This window comes from Python bivittatus, unplaced genomic scaffold (genome assembly GCF_059951505.1).
Source record: "Python bivittatus isolate LINGU-HERP-01145 unplaced genomic scaffold, Pbiv_v1 ctg000700_np1212, whole genome shotgun sequence".
Classification (NCBI taxonomy): domain Eukaryota; kingdom Metazoa; phylum Chordata; class Lepidosauria; order Squamata; family Pythonidae; genus Python; species Python bivittatus.
Genome location: NW_028277098.1, coordinates 101,475,398 through 101,494,611, shown reverse-complemented (window position 1 = coordinate 101,494,611; position 19,214 = coordinate 101,475,398). Strand labels below are relative to the sequence as shown.

Here is a 19,214-nt window from a genome sequence, read left to right as displayed (position 1 = left end):
AATAATTGGTTGATTGATTGCCAGTTTCTTGGAGTGGATGTTGGGGTTGGGGGGAGAGGTTGTGGTGAGAATGCTTCCTGTTTCTGGATCCTATGCCAGGTACCCAAAAACCTTTCTCTTTTGGTTGGATGGCTGTGATTTTTTTATTTTTGAAGCAATTACAGATTAACTGCTGCTCTTTCATTGTACTTCCCATTTCCTGTTCTCTGGCTTGAAACTGAGAGTGTCCAGCTGTAGCAGATGCTTTTTATTTCCAGAAGCTGTGTGCTCCATCATCCATTATTCAGCCTATCTGTCAAAGCACAGTTCTGTCCTTCCCATCACCAGGGCCTTTGTATGTTTACGATTGTTGAGATGGTGACCAGAGAGGGCTTTAGCTTTTTATCCTGGTCCCAGCAGTCAGGTTGCAAATCCCTAGTTTTCCATTATGGGAAACAAGAGAGCTGCAAGGATACTGCTAAGGGGAGGGGGCGGGAGGGGGGAGATGAGCAAATGTGCACGAATCCTATGGTTGATAATCCATTTTCATACTTGGTTCTTGTATGATCCACCATTTTATACCTTGGCTAAAGTTATTTTAGTTAAATAACATATTGGGAAAGGAGAAAATAAATGAATAAGATGTGAGTAACCTGTTTTAATTTAGATTAATTTATTTTAAATTAATATTGAAATTGATTTTGTTGAATTCACATACTGTATCACAGTAAGACCAGGTCGATACCCTACAGTGTTAATGCAACATGCTAATAGGACAGACCTTTATGGCTTGGTGTGACGTGAAAGCCCAGCAAATATTATTTTTACCAGTATCGAAAAAGAGGTGGTGGTCTAAGCTTAACAAGAGTGGCATGCCTGTCTGAGATGCTGCTTCGTTTTGAGGGCCTCAGTTTCTAAGCTAGAACGCTTTGTGAGCTCTGAATGAGGGCTCCTGCTTGCCAGACCTGTAGCTTTACACGGACAAGATGTTCCTTAGCTTCAGAAGATGTTCTTCAAAATGTAGGGTTAGGTTTCAAGGTAAGGAACTGCATGGACAGTTTTCAGGCTGAGATAGGCAAGGTGGAAGTCACACCACATCGTGTCATGCGTGGGTTTGACACGTCAGTTGTACTTCAGAAAGAATGGCCAGTTTGATATCGGCTGGTCAAACTGAAAGTTAAGAAGTGGGAAATCCAGTTTGGTTGAAAAATAGAGTAAATGTTTTGTGTGAGTGTTTAGGAATTCCAAGTATCTTTATCCTTTTTATAGTCTTTTCTACTCTGATTGTATTGGCTTACCAGAGTAATGTGACATAGATTAGGATCCAAAGAATGCTAGACAGATTAAAGCATTTCTCTCTGCCTGAGCCCTTTTGACAAAGGAGAGCCTGCTAACTCTCTGGGTCATTAGTTGTACTGTAGACCTGCTCTTTCTCTAACAAGCTTTTTTCCCCCTAATGCTCAACTCAAAATCTGCTTTTCTGTATCTTAAGCCCTAATTTGGGGTATTGTGCCCTGCGATACTAAGAGAATAGCTGTGCCTTGGTGTGCCATCCATTCAGGCGCTTGAAAAATGCTGTGATATGTCTCCCCCCAGCTGTCTTTTCTCAAAGTTAAAGACCCCAGCTCCCATAATCTCTCCACGTAAGATTTTTCAGTCCCCTAATTATCATTGACTATGGCATCCAGAACTAGATACATTGGACAAGATGGAATTTGATCAGTAGAGAACACAATGGAACTTTCCTGTAGTTTAGAAATTATACCACCCGTGGTGCAGCCAAGAACTGAATTACTGTAATCTTTTTTGTCGCCATGTTGCATGGCTTGTGGCCACTAAATTTTCAGATCCTTATTATGCATGTTATTATTAAATCAACTATTTCCCCATCTCCCAACTGGGACAAAGGAACTTTTGTGTCTGGTAGGGAAATGCTCGGTGAAGCTACCGTAGCTCTCAGAGGAAGCTGGCATGTGCATGCCACAAATAAATATTACCATTTGTTTTGTTCTGTTCAGCCCCTTTTTGGAGAATAACCAGATCACTGGGATTTTCATTTCAGTCTGGAATAATAGCTTTGCCGACCAGTTTTCTGTTCCCTGCCAATTGGATAAGCATTTCTTCCACCTCTTTGTCCAAGTCGATACTAAACATGTTGAAGAGTCAACGATTTAAGACTGAACCTTTGGGCATCCCGTTCAATATCTCCTTCCAGTTTGACAAGCATTCTTTGAATACAGTTTTCAAGCCAGCTGTGGAGCCACCTAATAACTGTGCCATTCAGCCCACACTTTTAAAAAGAAATGGCTTTTCTGGGAAGTGGAGATAGTTCTCTTGTCAGAAAAAATTTCCAGCATCAGGGGTTGGACTGCCAAAGGCTTTCACAGGGTTTAGCAGGCAAAATCTTGCTTTTTTTTCAGAGTCCAATCATGTGCCTGATTTTCCAAGAACAATGCTTCATTGTCTGTTGCATTCAGTTTGTACACCTGCCTGACTCCCTTCCCCTCAGTAAAATTGTGGAGAATGTGGTGGAATAAGGGGAGTCAAGATGATGAACCAACATACATAAAAGGACAGCTGCTTCATGCCTCTTCTTCTTTGCTGATACCACTGACTGATGTTGCTTTCCCCAAATCAGCTTTCCTTGGGTCTGTTGTTCTTCAGATGTATCAGACTCTTGCCCCCATAATCCCCAGCCATGGTAGCTGGTATTTACTGTATGGGCACTGTAATCCAACACAAGATGTCAAACTGGCAAAGGTGATGAAAATGAAACTACTCTTTGCCAATACTTCATCCATCTCTCGCTTAGTTGGTATAATTTGACGTTTCCTTGGTTGTGTTTTCTCCCTGACTATTGTCACCATGACGTCCTATCTCTAGCACCACACTGAGTTTCAGAGGCTCTTGGTAGCAGCATTTTTAAAACCATTCTTATCTTTCTGCTCGCTGAAGCTCCCCATGGTGGCACAAAGCTTTTAGAGTAATAAAATACGTATGAGACAAATTAAAAGCATTAGAACCATGAAGGCATCTTTAAAGAAGCCATCTCAATAACAGTGACAAACCAGCTGAGATGTAATTAAAGCAGCATCAAAGATTAATGGATTTCCTCCCTTCTCAAACCTCCCAAATCTTGGCATAACGAAAGGTCCATAGGAATGAGTTCCAGTGCAGAGTTTCAGAAGCAAAGAGTATGTGAAGGAGTCCTGCTCCTCTTCAGGGGACTGATTTGACTCCTGCTGAGTCTCTGCGGCTTACAAGGAATGCCTTTCTCCCCATATTATGCCCATTTATTATGAGCCTGTGAGGAATGAATAAAATGTAGAATGCTATCTTGGGTAAGGAAGTGGGACTATGGGAGTAATACTGAAAATTAACAGAGATGTTACTGCTTTGTTTTATTTATGTCTGATTGTACCAGTGCGATTTATGTCTGATTGTACCAGTTCAATTTTGTAGGCCACTTAGAGTTGGCTAGATTGAAGCAGCATATGAGTTGTGGAAATAAATAAATAAACAAACAAACAAACAAGGTCTCGTTGCTAAGCTCCTTTTGCTCTCAGGAGGATATAACCTACAAGAGAGTAAGTGCCTCTGAGACAGTTTTAACCCACATGAGTACTTCATTATGAAGCCGTGCACGGGATGTCTAGACCAGGGAGCTCCAACCAGTGCAATAATAATAAAATTGATTCCTCTGTCAACAGTACTGAACAAGTCAGGCCATGGCTATCAAATATCAAAAACATCTGCCAGGTTATCCCACCTCCTTTACATGGGCGATCTGAAGCTATATGGAAAAACACCATCTGAAATAGAATCGCTGCTCAACACTGTCCGAATATACACCCAAGATATTGTGATGGAGTTTGGACTGGACAAATGTGCCACCCTGACCATCAGCAGGGGGAAAATAGTGAAAACTGACGGAATCAAGATGCCTTATGGAAATAACATCAAGAGTCTGGATGAAGATCACTACGAATACCCGGGCATTCTTCAGGCTGACAACATCAAGCACATTTGAAGTCAAGAAGAAGGTTACTAGTGAATACATCACGAGAGTGAAGAAGATCTTAAAGTTCAAACTCAGTGGAGGAAATACCATCAAGACAGTTAACGTCTGGGCAATTTCAGTCATTAGATACGTAGCTGGAATAGTGGACTAGACTCCAGCTGAACTAGAAGCCCTGGATAGGAAGACCAGAAAAACAACGTCAGTGAATCATGCCCTTCATCCACACAGTGACGTTGGCAGACTCTACTTGCCAAGGAACATAGGCGGGCATGGAATGTTGCAAGTACACTAGACAGCTGAAGAAGAAGAAAAGGGCGTTGGAAAAATATCTGAAGGGCAGTGAAGAAGATGCACTGAAGCTGGTACACCATGAAGGCTTACTGAATGCCAAAGAGATCAAACTGGCCTACCAGAAAGACCAAATGAAGAATAGAAAAGAGATATGGCAAGACAAAGTATTACATGGCCAATACAAAAAAACTAGCAGGCAAAGCAGATAACAAGACCTGGCAATGGCTAAAAGCAGGAAAGTTGAAGAAAGAGAGAGAGGGACTAATTCTGGCTGCACAAGACCAAGCTTTAAGAAAAAATGCATACAAAGCCAGAATTGAGAAGACAGAAAATGCCGCCTCTGCAAAGAAGCTGAAGATCAGTGGACCACCTAGTCAGCTGCTGCAAGAAGGTCGCACAGACTGACTACAGGCATGACAAAGTAGCAACGGTGGTGCATTGGAAGATCTGCAAGAAATACCATTTGACTGCAAGCAAGAACTGGTGGGGCCACAAAGCAGACAAAGTCATAGAAAATGAAGAAGCTCAAGGGCTCTGGGACTTTGGAATTCAAACAGACCGGCACCTGCCACACAACACCCTAGACATTTTACAGAAAGTTGACTGATTGAAGTTAAATGATAAGCAACTTGTCCCCAAACCTGAATTCAGAGAATAACTTGCACAGTACATAATCTCACATTATCTGAGAACCACATTCTGCATGACCCTGAAACATGCCATCTAGACATCCTTCCTTCTGCATCTAGATTCCCTCTGCATGTCCAAGAGAAGGTGGTACAGCACTGTCTCTCATCCATTTTTGTTCTCTTTGCACCATACGGTTTCTTTCTACTCTTTAGAAAGAAACATCTTGCTGCCTTTATTGCCTCAGTAATGACTCTGACTTCCCGGAAAACAAAGATTTGAGCTTCCTTGCTTATTTGTTTATGGGCTATCTGTACTGCTTTAGTGTGGGAGACTTTAAGTAAAATGTTTAAAAGGGGGAAAGGAGAGTTGATGGGGCCAGTGGGTACCACATTTAAAGCCCCAGAGGCAGAGTTATTGAGGTTAAGAAACAACTTGGGTCCCACAGAAGCATCCACCGTGTTGGCCGATTCTTGTTCTGCAGATCAGGCCCTCCCAGATGTTTCTTTGCCGCAGAAGCTTGGTGGTGCACAAAGAACTTTGTCACTCCTCTGCAGACTGCAGGCACCCCTCTCTGCCCACTGCAAACCGGCAGCCCCGCAAGATACAGAAAGTGAAGGTGCTGGAAGAGAAGTAGGGCAATGTAAGAGAGGAGAATTGTTCATTTGCTTTCACCCAGAGACACCGAGTATTGCTGAGAAAGGTCAAATTTCCTCCCCTATCCCCTGAAAGATGTGGTTTCCAGATTAATGTCTTCTGAAAACTGGGAGTTACTGTCACCTTTTTGTACCAATCAAGGTATGCATGTTGGTTTGAGGGAGCTCAAAATATTTTATGCCCTTTGTGAGAACTGTTTTTAAATGTTAACACTATTCTGTAGTGGTGTGGAATATTCCCTATTTCACAGAGGTCTGTTATTTGCAAGAAGAAAACAAAAAGCGCATGATTACAAAACGAAGAAACCAGAGACTAAATCAAACACATGCTCCATAGATTCTGGATGGTTGTCTGCAATGATGGCAGAAACATCTAGACAATGTTGGTTTCCTATTACCTTTGTCATAAAACACCTCTGAGCAAATACAGAGTTCGCTTTTAATTTCTGTACCATATTACGAGACTAATTTCTTTTTCAGATCCATACCCAGAAATGGAAATGCGTGGTATATAATAACGGAACTGTTTCATATCTTCTGTGTAACGTATAGGGGGAAGTTCAAATGCTTATGTGAATTTCAGCGTCCCACGAAGAATTGGTTTTCAGGGAATTATCTTCTCTATGAGACTGACTAGGCTCTTGCCTCCTCCCCATCTCTTAATCTGTTTTGTGGTGGTAAACATTAGGCCTGATCTGCCTTCGATTTTAGCAACATAGCTTAACAGAGCCAGCCTGATGCTCTGGGTTCCTCTTATCTGATTTGGAAACAAATGACTAGGGTCCTCCAGGATGAAGAGCAAAAATCCCTATTTCCATTTCTTCAAGCAAAATCTGTGCAATGCCCATTTTGAATTTACAAGACCACCAACAGTGTTTTAGGAAACACTTGTACAGTGAAATGGGTGGCATATATAAATTTGAAAAATAAATAAACCACCCGTGGTTAAGTGGCAGACCCCCCAAGCATTGTTACCTGTTTCCTTGATGCCAGGGATAAAAAGATGATTGTTTTAGGAAGAAACTTAAAGATGCTGTTTTAATGTGTCATTAATCCTAGTAACTCAGGAGAATTGCCCTCTGGCCCTGGCGAAGATGTAGATAGGTATTGACTTAGTACGTGTATCCCTCCTTTATATGTAGAACTTAATGTGCTTTAGAAATGACTGAAAAGGGTCCTGAGTGTTGCTGATGCTAGAGAAGTGGAGTCAGAGCTCTTGCAGATTCTAGTTCCTTTTTCCTTAAAAATGTTTTACTAATGGATAATTTCCTTTAGAACTTCATTGACTGAGCGAATAAAGAAATCCAAGAGCATCTGAGTCAGTCAGTTGCTAGGTCCAAAGTGCAGGTGAGGGGTGGAATGGAAGTGAGAGTGGCATGATGTAGAAACCCTTCTGAGCCCATGGTAATTCAACATGGCCCCGTATAACGTATGGGTGAATTCTCAAGGGGGGCAGGACCACTTATTGGATGAGAAAAAAAGTAAGTGCATTTTGCGTTTTATGTGAGCGCATAAGGGCTCTTATGGACTTAAAGCAGAAATAGATTTATCTTTCCATGTTCCTTTTGAAGTGATTTTATAATATTCATAGGAAATCTGTTTTTTATTTTGATCATTTGCAGCTAGCAGGCAAGTTGGTTTCAAAAAAGCAAGTAACAGTTTTTAAATCAAGCTTATTTTTTCCTCTTTCAGAATATTTACTTAAGACAGCTGTCAACATAAACAATAAATAGTATACTAAAATTCCAGGCTATTTATTGATATTGCTTTCCACATAATAAATCTTGAAATCGTACAGAAATGACAATATTAAAATTGCTAGAATGCAGGTATCCTGAGTGAGCGTGCCTCCTGGCTGATGTGATGCAGACAACAGTTTACTGGCTTGCAAAGTAGCCTCTAGATTACAGATCCTAGCTTGCATAGAAAAGTGTGAGAATGCTTGTAGTAAAGCTGGGCTTTGACTGCACTTAAGTTGTTTTTATTGCAGTAGTTTTGTATCGCCCTAACTTCTCACCATTCAGGGCAATTAACAACAACAACAACAGTAGAACTATCAATAGAAATAAAAATGATATAAACAGCCCAGTTCTATCATCCATGCCAAACGCCTACATTTTCTCAACTTTGTAAAATGCCAGCTTCTCTTACTTCATGTAATCCATAAAGACCCAGAACAGTCTATCTACGGTGACTACATAGGGAGGGGATGGGGGTGGGGGTGGGGGTGTAGATTCTGGTCAAGTGCACTGGTGCTGCAAGTAGATGTACATTTTTGAGGATTAAAACTAGCGCATTGAATTGGACTCAGAAGAAGAATTTGCAGCCGCAAATTCAGCAGAGGTGTTAAATCTCTGAACCTACCTTCTCCCCTCAGCAGTCAGGCTGTTGCATTTTGAACCAATTGCACCTTCTGGGTTGTGTTCAAGGGCAGCTCCATCTAAAGTGCATTGCAGTAGTTTAAGTACAAGGAAATGAGGGCATGATTCACTGTGGCCATTAGCAGGGAATTCTGAATTTGACATGTCTACAGCTAAGCTGATAGCCCAGCCTGCACCTTTTCTATCTTTCTAAAAAAGGTTTATGTCAAAGTCTCGGTTGGCCAAAGTCCTGTTGCCTAGGAGTGGTCAATATCCATGGGCCCATCGGATGACAGTGGCATCAAATGGAAAGTAGATTTCACAATATTTCCTTCTTTTTAAATCACATGCTTTTGATTTCTTTGGAACATTACTCCTTATTTCCTTTCTGCGCTTTACATAATGTTGCTTACCTCAGAAGAAATAGCTTGATGATGTACCAAAATGCAACAATAAAATTTCAGTAAATTAAAACACTCTTAAAACAAGGAAGGGAAAAGGGAAATGAAACCAGGTACATGTAATCCCTTGTCTTCACATGGGTAAGACTTGGGCAGTTTTGAGTAGGTACCTAAAAGACGTGATAGTGAACACCTAACAGATACCAGGGAGGGAGATAGCTTTGCAGACAGCAGGTTACCTTCCAAGGGGGAGCTGTATGAAAAAGAAGAGTAACAAAAATAGAACACGAAAAATCATAGACGCTGATAAGGCAGCCTTAAAATACAGACCAATACAAATTCCCAAATATAAACCAACATACTGACATTTTAAAATGGTGGTTAAAAACCAGAGTCACACATTTTCTTGAGGGGTGGCAGAAGGCTGTGTTTTTTTTGTAGATTCATATGCTGCCACTGTGATTTATTCATTAAAAGCAACACATTAATATATGTTCTTCTCTTATATGTGGCTGGATGGGTGGAAACTTTCATTGCCTGACATGAGGCACCTCATAGGAGCTTTTGGGTGGCGCTGCTCCACCTTACTTCCATGTCTCATAGTTTTGGCAGGATCAGCCACCCTGGGGAATGGACTTTCCAGGGCATCGGCTGCCTCGCGTTTGCCATTGGATGCCCAGCAAAAGTTCCATTTCTCAGGGTCACTCATAAGTGCAGTTGGTTCTATTTCCACTGCTGGGGAAGAAGGTGCATTTTTACATTGCTCATCTGTGGTTCCTACTGCAGTTGTCTACATTCTGTGAGATTTCTGTGGGATTTTGAAAGCTGCTGCTTCCTTGAGCAGGAAAGCAGCTTTTGTGGATGAAAAGCAAATATGTTAAAAATCATTTAGCAACTTAGCTCTTGTTCTCCCAGCCATTACTGTATATGCCTAAGGTGAAATGTTGAACTCTGTGGTTGAATTGGGATGGGGGGGGGAAGCTGTAGGGGTCCCGGCTAGTGGAGGTCAGCAGAGCGAGCAGGATTGGGTGGTTCAGCTTGCTTTCTCAATTGGGGCTCGTTAGGTGGTTTTTTTTTTTTAAACCCTAATGTATGAATATTAAGCAGGCACGTGCAAATCGTCTTGTTCTCAGGATGGATCGTGCCATAGTGTGAACGATCCCTGTACAGAAAAGGAAGTGGGCCATTTGTTCCCAGAAATCTTTCATCCCACCCTCAAAGCACCCAGATCAATGTGATTTGGAAGAAAAACAGAACATTTTGCACATCCCCAGTTAAGCTTCTGTAGGGTTTATAATGTCCCAGAAAGAGAGTACGATGTGCTGCCAAAATTAACTTATACTATCACATTTTGGCAGAGCTCTGGGTATTGCAGAATGGGACTGGAGGAATCACATTCTGGCTGTGAGTAAGGATGAGTAAAATGCTCAGCTTGCGGGGTCAAACCTCAGAGCATTACCAGCTGTCCCTTGATGCTGCCTGAGTGGTACACGTGTTACTGCAATTCCTGCATAGGGTAGGGAGTGTCAAATTTGGATGGTTGCCACTGCTGGGAGACTGAAAAAAATATCTGCAAACATCTATTTATGTACTTTCGGTCTGCTCTGAGATGCATGACATGAAGATTTAGCACTAGACCTCTTGTTTTCTCTAAATGGTAGAAACTGTTCACTTCCTTATGCAGAATACAATCCTCCCCTTTAAGGACAAGCTTGTGCCTTGTTATGTAGAGCTTCCAAGTGTTAAAAGCCAATCAGGGTATAGAACCTATGTGGTTACCTATTGTAGCTTGAGGGGTTGATTCTTTTCTTCAGCATCCTTGCACTTTGTATTCACAGTAAGAAAATCCAGAGTCCCATCTGAGGTGGTTCCTGTGATTGGGCCTGAAGTTGGAAGGGGTGCAAAGGCCAGATCTGCAGCCTAGCTCAACCTGCCAATCTTTCCGACATGTCGGGACCTGTGCCAAGCAGGGCCAGAGTTTACACAGATGTAAATACACACAGACCACGGGAGTACTGGGATTATGAGTCACATGTCGTGGAATGGGGGTAAGTGTCCTTGTTAATTTCCTGGCCTAGACGTGGCTTGTTTTGCTTTTTGGTAACAAAGCTCTTGTAACATGGGTAGGTTCTACACTTACCCAGTGTCATTTCCCACAAATGTTGAAATGACCCATCACATAGTTGAAAGCATTCATCCCTCTATTTCCAGGCCTTGGGACTAAGATTGAGAGTCACTGTGTGTGAGTTGGGCAGCCATGTAAATTTGCTAAATAAATAAATAAATAAATAAATAAATAAATAAAGTAAGTCACATGTGTAGTGGAGAATCTGGGATCTTTCAAAGCAAGTAAATCATGAAATAAAATTGATCAAAGAGTGATTTGGTGGCTGCTGAAGAATGAAAAAAAAAGACTGAGTTCACTGCCTGTCTTCTCTATTAAAAGGAAGTCCTTATTTACACATTATTTGTTAGGTATATCTTCTCTTTCCACCAGGAGTCAAGGCAACCTACATAGCACTCCCACCTCCATTTTTATCACCCCACCACAGCAGTGTGAAGTAGGTTAGGCTGAGAGGTTGTGACTAGCTCCAAATCAGCTAATCAGCTTCCACGGCTGAAGCTGTGTCTTGCTCCTGGTCTCTGGGTCCTAGCCCTGTGCTTTTAAAAAATTGTTTATTTATTAAATTTGTATCCTGCCTGACTCCCAGTGACTCTGTGCATTAATCTCTATATTGTGCAAAAGCTCTCCCTGTTATTTTAGCCAATATTGGCCTGGAATGGCCAGTGCTGATTTTCTGTGATGCCTTATTATCATGTGGCTAGTGCTATGCTACCAATGCACATGCTATTTTACCCTAAGCATAAAAGCTAGAGCTTTTGTCTATATTTTGACAGTGGGGAGAGAACGGAGGAAGTGCAAGGATAACAAGGAATTAAAAGTGGGCCAAACTTGAAACATGCTGACCCCTAAAGTCTCATTCTGACCTCCAAACAGGTGTTCCAAAGTCTTTGAAAGTGTTCCAACACTGAAATGGGCAGGTTTAGGTCTTATTAAAAATGATCCAAGCTCCAAACTGGCTGTTCTAACCTCTGTGTTGCATGACGCTTTGAGGTTTGATGATTCCCATTAAAGTCAGAACCACCTGCTTGGTAATTTGGAATGATCAATGTATTTTACAGTGGGAAAGTTTGAACTTCAGTGTGTTCCACGCAGCTTTAAAATAAATGAAGTATTCAGTTCCTCCAATGTGATTATCTCCAGAAATAACCAGAATAGTTGGTCTTCACTTTCCTTTTTATCAGACACATCCTTTCAGGAGAAGGGCTAGACTTTTCTAACAATATACTAATGTGTCCACCTTTGTAAATAATCTGAATGGCTATATGAAAGCTTCTGCCTTTGAATAAGATGTGTTAGTCAGAAAAGGTGCTACCAAACTCCTCCTGATTTTTTGCCACCACAGACTAACAGACCTCTCCTCCTACAATGTTTGAATGGTTACTTTCAGCACGGGAGCGCTTTTAGATGGTGAAGAATTTGGTTCTTTTCCCCTTGCATAATCTCCTCTGTTGGCTTTGTCTTTACAGGAATCAGGACGACTATCAGCTAGTTCGGAAATTGGGCCGGGGCAAATATAGTGAAGTCTTTGAAGCCATCAACATCACAAATAATGAAAAAGTAGTTGTTAAAATTCTGAAGGTGAGACTGCTGTGCAAAGGGAAAGGTTTTACAAAATTCATCCAAGTCATTTCAGCTGTATTCAGATTTTTAGTCCTCCTTATAATAGAATCACACCAGAGAATATATGCAAGGTCATGGCCAGTTGACTGCTCTGTCTCTGTGGCATCTTAGATAAATGTTTACAAAAGAGTAGACAAAGGGTTTTACTGTGAATTGTGTACTGTATGCTAAGAATGGGACCATAGAAGATATAAGCTAAACGTTATGAAGGTTAACAGCAGTGGAATAAAGATATGCATCTCATCCCTTTAGAAAGTTAAGGTGGAGCTTAAGCAGATTTTAATCAAATGTAAACATATTTCTCAGTGAATGACTCAGAAAAAGCCTCAAGGAATTATTTTAAGTAGGATGTGGTGAATGTACATACATGTGCAAAGGGGTTGTGCCAGTCAGAACAGTCCTGATTGTAGACAAGCAGCTAATACAACTGAATGTGGCAGCACAAATATTAGCCGAGCTTAAAACTTTATCTTTTAAAAAAAAAGGCATTTTCTTTTGCCCATGTTCAAGGAGATGATGAAAGAGATGGCCTGTCCTACTTTTTCTCCCAGACTTAATAGCTGCCTGGCAAGAAGGTTTTACATTTGCTGCTTGGTTAGCTGACACTTCATATTCTTGTGATGTGAATCCATGTGCAAGTTTTTTAAAATGGTTACGGTGGCCTGTTCTACTGGAAAAGAGGTCTAGGGAACAGTTCATAAATCATATTTGCGCAGAAGAAAACAAACTCTTTGCACTATTGAATTGAGAAAAGGACTCTTCTTTTGTACTTCTTTGACTTCATTAATTAGGGATTATGGGATGATTAACTCCTAAGGGCCCAGCTCCAAAGAGCTCAAGGTGCCATGGCCAGTGGGGTTTTTCCTTGTTTTTCTCTCAAACAGCTGACTTCCAGGGTATTGCAAACTGTTTTTGAATTTCTACTCATTTCACAACTCTATTGCCATGGGAGGTATTGTTTTTGAGTGAAGAAAACTCAGAGCTCCCCAAAGTAAACTTCCTGAATTGTCTTACTGATACTTCTCAGATATTAATCTCAGAACTAATTGAAGCCCAGCATAGGAATTGCCCTTTGTGTATGTGTGATTCATGATCATATACCATCAGGCCAATGTCAGCTTTTGCCAATCTCAGAAATAGATTTTCTCCAGGATGATCTGTCCCCAAGCTGGTCCTGGAGGTCTTCTAATGATGCATCTATCCATCACTGCTGTATTTGATTCCATCCACCCTGGTGGGGGTCATTCTCTTCTCTTTCCTTCCTTCTACCTTATAGACTTTGCTGAGTCTTTTCATAATGTGTCCAAAATATGATAATTTGAGAGCGGTCATTTGTGCCTCTGGATTGATTTGTTTTACTAGCCACTTGTTTGCTTTCTTGGCTGTCCATGGTATTCTCAGGAGTCTTCTCCAACACCAAGATTCAAAAGCATCAGTATTCTTATCCTGCTTCTTCGAAGTCCAACTTTCGCCACTGTAGAGTGTCACAGGGAAGACCATGGCTTGCACGATTCTGATCTTATACCTACAAAGACATGTCACTGCTAATCAGTATTTTTCTTGATTGCTAGTTCCTTCACTGTTGATAGTTGATCCTAAAAGGCAGGAACTATCCATCATTTCAGTATTTCACAGCTTAGCATGGTTGACACAGTCAGAGCCCTTTTATTTATGTGCCAATGAAGCACATGTTTTGGTATTCTTTGCTTTCTCAATTATCCAGCTTGCATCAGCAATAATGCCTTTTGTTCCTCAGCCGCTTCTAAAATTAATTTGAACTTCTGGCATCTCCCTTTCCATGTAGGCTCTAATCTGTATTAGATGATCCTAACCATTATTTTGCTAGCATGTGAAATTAAGGATATTAGACAGGCGTTTGCACACTCTGTTAAGTCTTCTTTCTTTGTTATAGGCATGTAGATTGACCTCTTCCAATCTGTTGGCCTCTGTGGTGTTCTCCAGATTTGTTGGCATTGTTTGGCTAGAACTTTTACAGATTCTTCTGTCGCTTGCTATATTTCTGTAGATATTCCATCGGTTCCTGTAGCCTTCTGACTTCGTAATGACTAGAACGCTGATGTAATTTCATCTTTTAATACTAGAGGTTCCTGTAAGTGGGGAATATCTTCTAGGATATCTTGGATATTGACATTTCTAATGTGCAGATGTTCAGTGTAATCCTTTTACCTTTGCTTGATCATCTTGGATTCAGTTGCTATCTATACAGTGGTGTCCTTTATCATATCAATTTGAGATTGGAACCTCCTTCTGAGTTTGAAGATCTTTTGGAAGTTTTTCCTGTTTTTCTGTGTGTTTCCACCTCCAGTATTGTTACAGATGTCATTGTAACAGGTCTCTGGCATTCTCTTTTCACATTCATCCTTAGCACCTTCTTTTGATTTCATTGCACAATGATTGATTCCCTATCAGCGAGGTTCAGGATTTCAAAGTAATTCCTGATGCCCTCCTTAAAAATAGTGGGAATATGGTCAAGATTATATTGTGAAAACTGGTTTGCTTTCTTTTTCCATTTTAGCTTGACATGGAACTTGCACACGTGCAGTTCAGTCCCTGGCAACATCTTTGGTGCTATAAGTGAGCTCTTCCACCTCCTTGTACTGATTGTCAGAAGTCAGTTTGATTTCTGTGTACTCCATCTGGTGATGCCCATGTCTGTGTCATTTTGGAGGTTTGAGAACTAGCAATGAAAAAATAATTGGATTGGGAGAAATTGATAAGTCATTATCTTTCATTTTTTGTTTCCTAGGCCATGCAGTCCAACTACGTTTTTCTCCTTACTATTTCCAGCTTTGGCATTCCAGTCTCCAACCACAAGCAGCATTTCTTGCTTGCATGTTCTGTCTGTTTCAAATTGAACTTGAGAATAACCCTCATCAACCCCCTCTTCTGTACCAGTGGTTGAAGCCTACCTTTGGATAATAGTCATAGTAGACTTGTCTGTGAAGTCTAATTGATATTATTTGGTTACTGATTGGATCGTATTCAAGCATTGTCCTTGCTATATCCTTCCTGACTATCGAAGCAACACCCTTCTGTCTGTTTTTCATGTTCTGCATAGCAAATGGTACAGTCTTCTGACTGAAAGTGTCCAGTTCCAATGCTTTTAATTTGCTGATGCCTAAGAAGTCCATGTAGAGTTGATTCATCTCATATTTCACTCTGTCGAGCTTTGTCACGTTCATGATCCTTACATTCCATATTCCTACTAAATTCTGTCTTTACAGCTTCTGGTCTTCTGTCTTGCCCTGCCCTTGAGAGTCAAAAGGTACGGCACCCAGACTCTCTTATTGAAGAAGGCTGGGGTAGAATACAACTTTTTATGTCTGTTAGCACTTTTCTGTCTCCATCGAGGGGCTGGTATACTGATCCTACTCTATTTTTTATATTGTAAGAAGTCCCTTTTTCTTACTTTTCTTGCCATTCTGAACTTTAGCTTTCCTAATACCATTTGCCCAGGTCTGGGTTAACCTGCCTGCATTCTTTCCTGATGATTTGGTCTTATACTTACATACAGTGGGTACCAATTATGCTGTTTCCTTTTGGGCAACGCACAGAAATTGTAAGTCAAAGAGATTACGAGAGAAGACAAAAACAAGGAAACATAGTTAAATCTAGCTTAGCCCGACGTCTTTATATTATATTATATTATATTATATTATATTATATTATATTATATTATATTATATTATATTTATATTTATATTTATATTTATATTTATATTTATATTTATATTAATATTAATATTATAGGCTTATGTAGCCACCCAGCATAGCAATAACAATAAACAATAATAACACCATAATAGCAAAGTACAGCTATATATTTCTATCCTTGCACGTCCTCCTTGCTTCTACTACATGCCCTCACTTCTCTCATTTTCAGGATTTATTTATTTATTTAAATAATTTGCATGGCCACCCTTCTCACAACAGTGACTCTGGGTGGCATACAAAGATTAAAACCCAACAGTTAAAACAATAAATAGAAGCAATAAATAAGCAATAAATGGATCCATCCAAGCACAACTTTCTTGATCTTCCCCTTCCTCTCAACCCATTCACTCTTCCTTCATAAATATGTTTTGCAGTTCAGTCCATATTCGTTCTTTGTGTGTGAACAAACGAATACCCTCCTTTCATACTTTAGTATCCCATCCAAGTTTGTTCAGCACCCATTCATTCTTAATCCTGCCTCTTGCTTCCCCAATTCTTCTGCATTCAACATTTATGTTTCCCTTGAAATACCCAGCTCTCACTTCCGTATAACAAAGTGGGGGAGTCCTGCTCTCCTACACAGCCATTTTTGCTTCTTTTGACAAACATTCCTCACAAAGGACCACATACCCCACTACTTTCTACCAGTATTTGCACATCTTAACATTTCTTCATTTTTCCATCTGTAATAAACAATTAAATGCTTTGACTTGCTCCACTTTTTTGCCACTGATGTATATAACCTGTAGTTACTCAGTTTTTCTGGTCTAACCCAACTAACGTCGTCTTGATACATTGATTTGCAGATCAGTATTCCTTCTTGCATTATAAAAAATCTATCAAGCCTTTGCTGCAAACCTTTTCACTCTCTTAGCCAACTGCACCCATATTTTAACATTCCCCCAGGTTTACCAGCAGCCTTAACGTTTTTTGAACACTCTCACACCATTTTTATGACTTCCTTTTCATCATTTCTTTCTTGGACAATCACGTTCACAGCAGTAATTTCAGTTCCACTTTTTGACATACTGCTTTTGTTCCCCCACAAATCTCTAAAATACCCTTTCCAACATGTTAGTGTGTGCAAGGTGGATGTCTCTTGCAGCATGCCTGGGACCCATATTCACCCTCACATATACAGCTGTATTTCTCTCTCCATCTCCTTTTTATTTTCATGCTTGTGTAGCAGGAATAGCTTTTTCTTTGGCACTCGGTTTTGCCCCTCAATGGAATTGTTTGCAATTATGCCTTTAGTATCCTTTGTTTAACAACTCCACCCAGCTTCAGCTGCTTTTCCCCTTAGTTTCTCCTGCTACGGATTCCTGTTTATCTCTGCTTTGAGTTTATATACACATTCTTTTCCCAAAAGGCACAGTATTTGGTTCTGCACATAATGGCAGTCAGCAATTTCTGGTGGCAAAATTAAAAACTCTGCAACCTTTTTTTTACCCAAATATACTCAGTAAGCTGAGCCAGTAAGAAGCACTGGTTCCAGCTGTAGTGTTTTTTCCGTCCTGGCGCTTTGCATGTTATGGCTAACTGGTATGTCCCTTTTGTCAGCCGGTGAAAAAGAAGAAAATCAAGCGAGAAATCAAAATCCTGGAGAACCTGCGAGGTGGCCCCAACATTATTACCCTTGCAGATATAGTGAAGGATCCTGTGGTGAGTCATTTTGGTGGGTGGCTTGTGGATGGGCCGAGTCAAACAGCCCCATGAGTACATGGTCCAAAGTGGTCAGGGTGGCTGTTTGGATTGCTCAGTGGAACCGGCTTCTCCAGGGAATCTCCCACTGAGTAGCAGATCCTGGAGGCAAACGGGTGGTGGAGACACACTCAGTTTCCTAATTTGGCTGGTCATAGATGGGATCTGACTGTAGACTTGACTGGGTTTTGACCTGATCCAGCAGCTAGTATGTTTTGAGGGGGGCACGGGGGGTAGAGGAAATTACATCAAAACAGGTATTTGTTTTGAGATCCAAAACCGCAGGATTTTTAGGGGTGTGTCCAATGTGCCTGTCTTAGATGGACTTCCGTGTGTGCATGACGGCTTGAAGCTATGTATCCAAATTGCATGGCTCACTACTTTCGACGACAGTTTTTGGAGGAACTGTGGAAGGGAATAACATTCCGCAGCATTTGTAGCTTAGATGCCTTTCCAGGAAAGATGGTTTCTGAAGTGCCAGACTGTTGTGTTTCTGGAGGTGTGGCCATCATAGTCTTCTCCCATGAAAACAGTCTTGTGGTATCTTAAGGACTAACCTATTTATTTTCACACCAACTTTTGTGTAACCTCAATCAGGTTCATCAGATGCACGGAGTATAGCTTGCGAGTTGCCAACAGCTCTCCCGACATTCTAAGCTAGGGGTGGGGAGGACAGGCAAAGTTGTTTACAAATACACACTACTTTTGTCATTTCGAATAATAACCAAACTGGAGAACCTCCAGGACTTTGTATTCATCAGGTAGCTCAGCAGTTCAGGCATTTTTGGTCACAGGATACTAAAATGCAAATTCATCTCCTGTTTCGCTTCTGTTTTTTCCACCAAGCCTGTTCTGAACTGCTTAATCAGATCGAGGCCTTGGAATTAGATGAGCTTCTCTCGGTAGTGCAGCCTCCCCCCAACCTTTTCCTGGCCTCTAGAAATGTCGGCTGGCAGTTGGTCTCTCAGCAGCCTTTAATGTGGCCTGATAAATAATGCATTTGAAGAACCCCAGGTGACTGACCTCCTTTCTTCCTCCTTCTAGTCACGGACCCCCGCCTTGGTGTTTGAACACGTGAACAACACAGATTTTAAGGTACCGTTTTTCACCCATCAGAGCGTGCCAAGTTTTTAATTTCTTGGAAGCCTGCTTAAAGGGGTGGGGTGGGGAGCAAACAAGCTTTGATGGGGACGTGGGGTGCAAGGTGGTGATGGTGAAGCTGGTAGCCCATCAAAGATCTTTTGCTTTTTGGAGGACTCCCATGTTCTGGTTTTAGTTGTGAATAGATTGAGTAAAAATATATTTTAATGACAGAGACATAAGAACTTAAAACATTTTTGATGCAGTGGGTCCTGTCCTGCTCAGCTACTTCCGCTAGATAAAGTGATTTTTTTTTCAAATAGGTGAGAAGACCACCAACTTGTTATGCACACAGAAGGCCACTTGGCAGCTTCTATTATATTTCTGTCATTGGTTTTCCACCTCTGGTCTATGAGGATACTGCAGGTAGACGGCATCAAAATCATTTTTGACAAATGCCCCAAACCTCTTCCTGTTTTGCCATTTTTGAATTTTCGGGCCAGAACACTAAAATTTCACTAGGCAAGACAGTCTCATGTGACTATTTTTTTTAAGGTGTAATTTGGGGTCCTGTGGATGCCATCAGTCCTTTTTGCCTTACAGGCACTCTAGTCACCC

The 19,214-nt window shown here is 41.0% G+C and overlaps 1 protein-coding gene across 3 annotated transcripts in view; it reads left to right on the top strand.

Annotated features, from left to right (window-relative positions):
• CSNK2A1 (casein kinase 2 alpha 1) overlaps positions 1-19,214 on the top strand; it is a 38,479-nt gene that overhangs the window by 8,397 nt on the left and 10,868 nt on the right. For all 3 annotated transcript variants that reach the window (XM_007437078.4, XM_015889622.3, XM_088153168.1), the window contains exons 2-5: positions 10,174-10,383; positions 11,927-12,038; positions 17,376-17,477; positions 18,561-18,611. In XM_007437078.4, the coding sequence (XP_007437140.1) occupies positions 10,283-10,383; positions 11,927-12,038; positions 17,376-17,477; positions 18,561-18,611 (366 nt within the window). In that variant the 5' untranslated portion in view covers positions 10,174-10,282. The remainder of the gene's footprint in view (positions 1-10,173; positions 10,384-11,926; positions 12,039-17,375; positions 17,478-18,560; positions 18,612-19,214) is intronic.